This window comes from Nanorana parkeri, unplaced genomic scaffold (assembly GCF_000935625.1).
Source record: "Nanorana parkeri isolate BGI_ZX_2015 unplaced genomic scaffold, ASM93562v1 scaffold187, whole genome shotgun sequence".
Classification (NCBI taxonomy): Eukaryota; Metazoa; Chordata; class Amphibia; order Anura; family Dicroglossidae; genus Nanorana; species Nanorana parkeri.
Genome location: NW_017306455.1, coordinates 1,112,827 through 1,114,319, shown reverse-complemented (window position 1 = coordinate 1,114,319; position 1,493 = coordinate 1,112,827). Strand labels below are relative to the sequence as shown.

At 61.2% G+C, this 1,493-nt stretch overlaps 1 protein-coding gene across 1 annotated transcript in view; it reads left to right on the top strand.

The window, feature by feature from the left end:
- Window positions 1-540: 540 nt before the first annotated feature.
- The window catches only part of HEXIM1 (hexamethylene bisacetamide inducible 1), a 6,477-nt gene continuing 5,524 nt past the window's right edge, over window positions 541-1,493 (top strand). Inside the window, exon 1 of the mRNA XM_018555170.1 lies at window positions 541-1,490. Coding sequence (XP_018410672.1) covers window positions 651-1,490 — 840 coding nt within the window. The 5' untranslated portion in view covers window positions 541-650. The remainder of the gene's footprint in view (window positions 1,491-1,493) is intronic.

Below are 1,493 nucleotides of genomic sequence, written 5' to 3'. Positions count from 1 at the left end.
TACAGATATTACGCTACATCACCCCCTGGAGCGTGCGAGTGGTACAACCCACGTGTCTCTATTGGCGCTTGTGTCGTAAACGGACATGTGGGCAAACCAATGTCGCCGCAGCTTTAGCTTAGCAACAGCCCGCTACTCTTCTAGCCAATGGGAAGGCGAAGGAGGCCGCTCCGAAGCGGCTGGCGTTGATTGGCTTCAGCGCCCGTGACGTTCCAGGGTTTGTGGGAGTGGTAGTCAAATCTACGCTGGGCCCTTGGCCGATGGCAAGGGGGCGGACTACGACTCCCAGGGTCCCTGTGCGCGGAGCGGAGGGCGCCTGCGCCGGTGGAAGGGGGCCGGTTTCTTTATAAAAGGCGGCGTCCCCGGCAGGGCAGAGGCAGTTGGAGGTTGGTTGGCGAGTGTGTAGGTCGTGGAGTAGCTGAGAGAGCTAACGGGGAGGAGGAGTAGGCGGGGGCTCGGCCGTGTGTGTAGAGTCAGCAGCCGCCCGCTGGGGGCAGTGCTGAAGTGAGTCCACACTGACATGCGAGGTGGCCAAACGCGGCAAGCCAAGTGACATCTCCGTGCCACCCTGTGGGCATCGACCTCTCACGGACAGTGCAAAGCTTGCAACCACAAGAGAGAGACTGTTCCATTTCCAAGTGGAGAGGGGCATGGCTGCCATGGCAGAAGTGGGAGTTCAGGAGCCAAGCCTGCCCTGCAAAAGTTTGGCAGGTGGGGAAACCCTGCTGGGCAGCCAAGAGGAGAGTGGGTGGCAACCGGAGGAGGAGAGAGAGGAGTGCCCGAGGAGGAGGAGGAACTCCTCGGCCCAGTCCTGCCCAGAGCCGGAGGAGGACAGCAAGGTGGGTGACTGCCACAATCCGGGGAACCAGCAGGAGGAGCCCTGGAAGGAGCTGGGCAGAAAGAGGCACCGCCGGCGACCCTCGAAAAAGAAGAGGCCCTGGAAGCCATATAACAAGCTGACCTGGGAGGAGAAAAAGCTCCTGGAGGAGAGGGAGTCGCAGCGGGCGTCCAGAATGCGGGCTGAGATGTTTGCCAAGGGCCAGCCGGTGGCCCCCTACAACACCACCCAGTTCCTGATGGAGGACCACGACCTAGAGGAGCCCGACCTGTGCCCGCCACCGAAGAGAGCGCCCGCCTTGCCGTCCCTCCACTTCAACTCCTTCAGCAAAGGGGACAGCACGGAGGAGGACATTGAGGAGGAGGAAGACGGCACGGGCAGCGACGGCATGGGCAGCGACGACGGCACACACTTCCTACAAAAGGACTTTTCCGAGACCTACGAGAAGTACCACGTAGAGAGCTTGCAGGACATGAGCAAGCAGGAGCTGATCCGGGAGTACATGGAGCTGGAGAAGTGCCTGAGCCGCATGGAGGAGGAGAACAACCGGCTGAGGTCCCAGCAAGAGGACTCCCGGCTTCAGGAACTGGAGATGGAGCTGGAGAAGCTCAAAGAGGAGAACAACCGGCTGCTGAGGGAAAGGGAGCATGTGGTG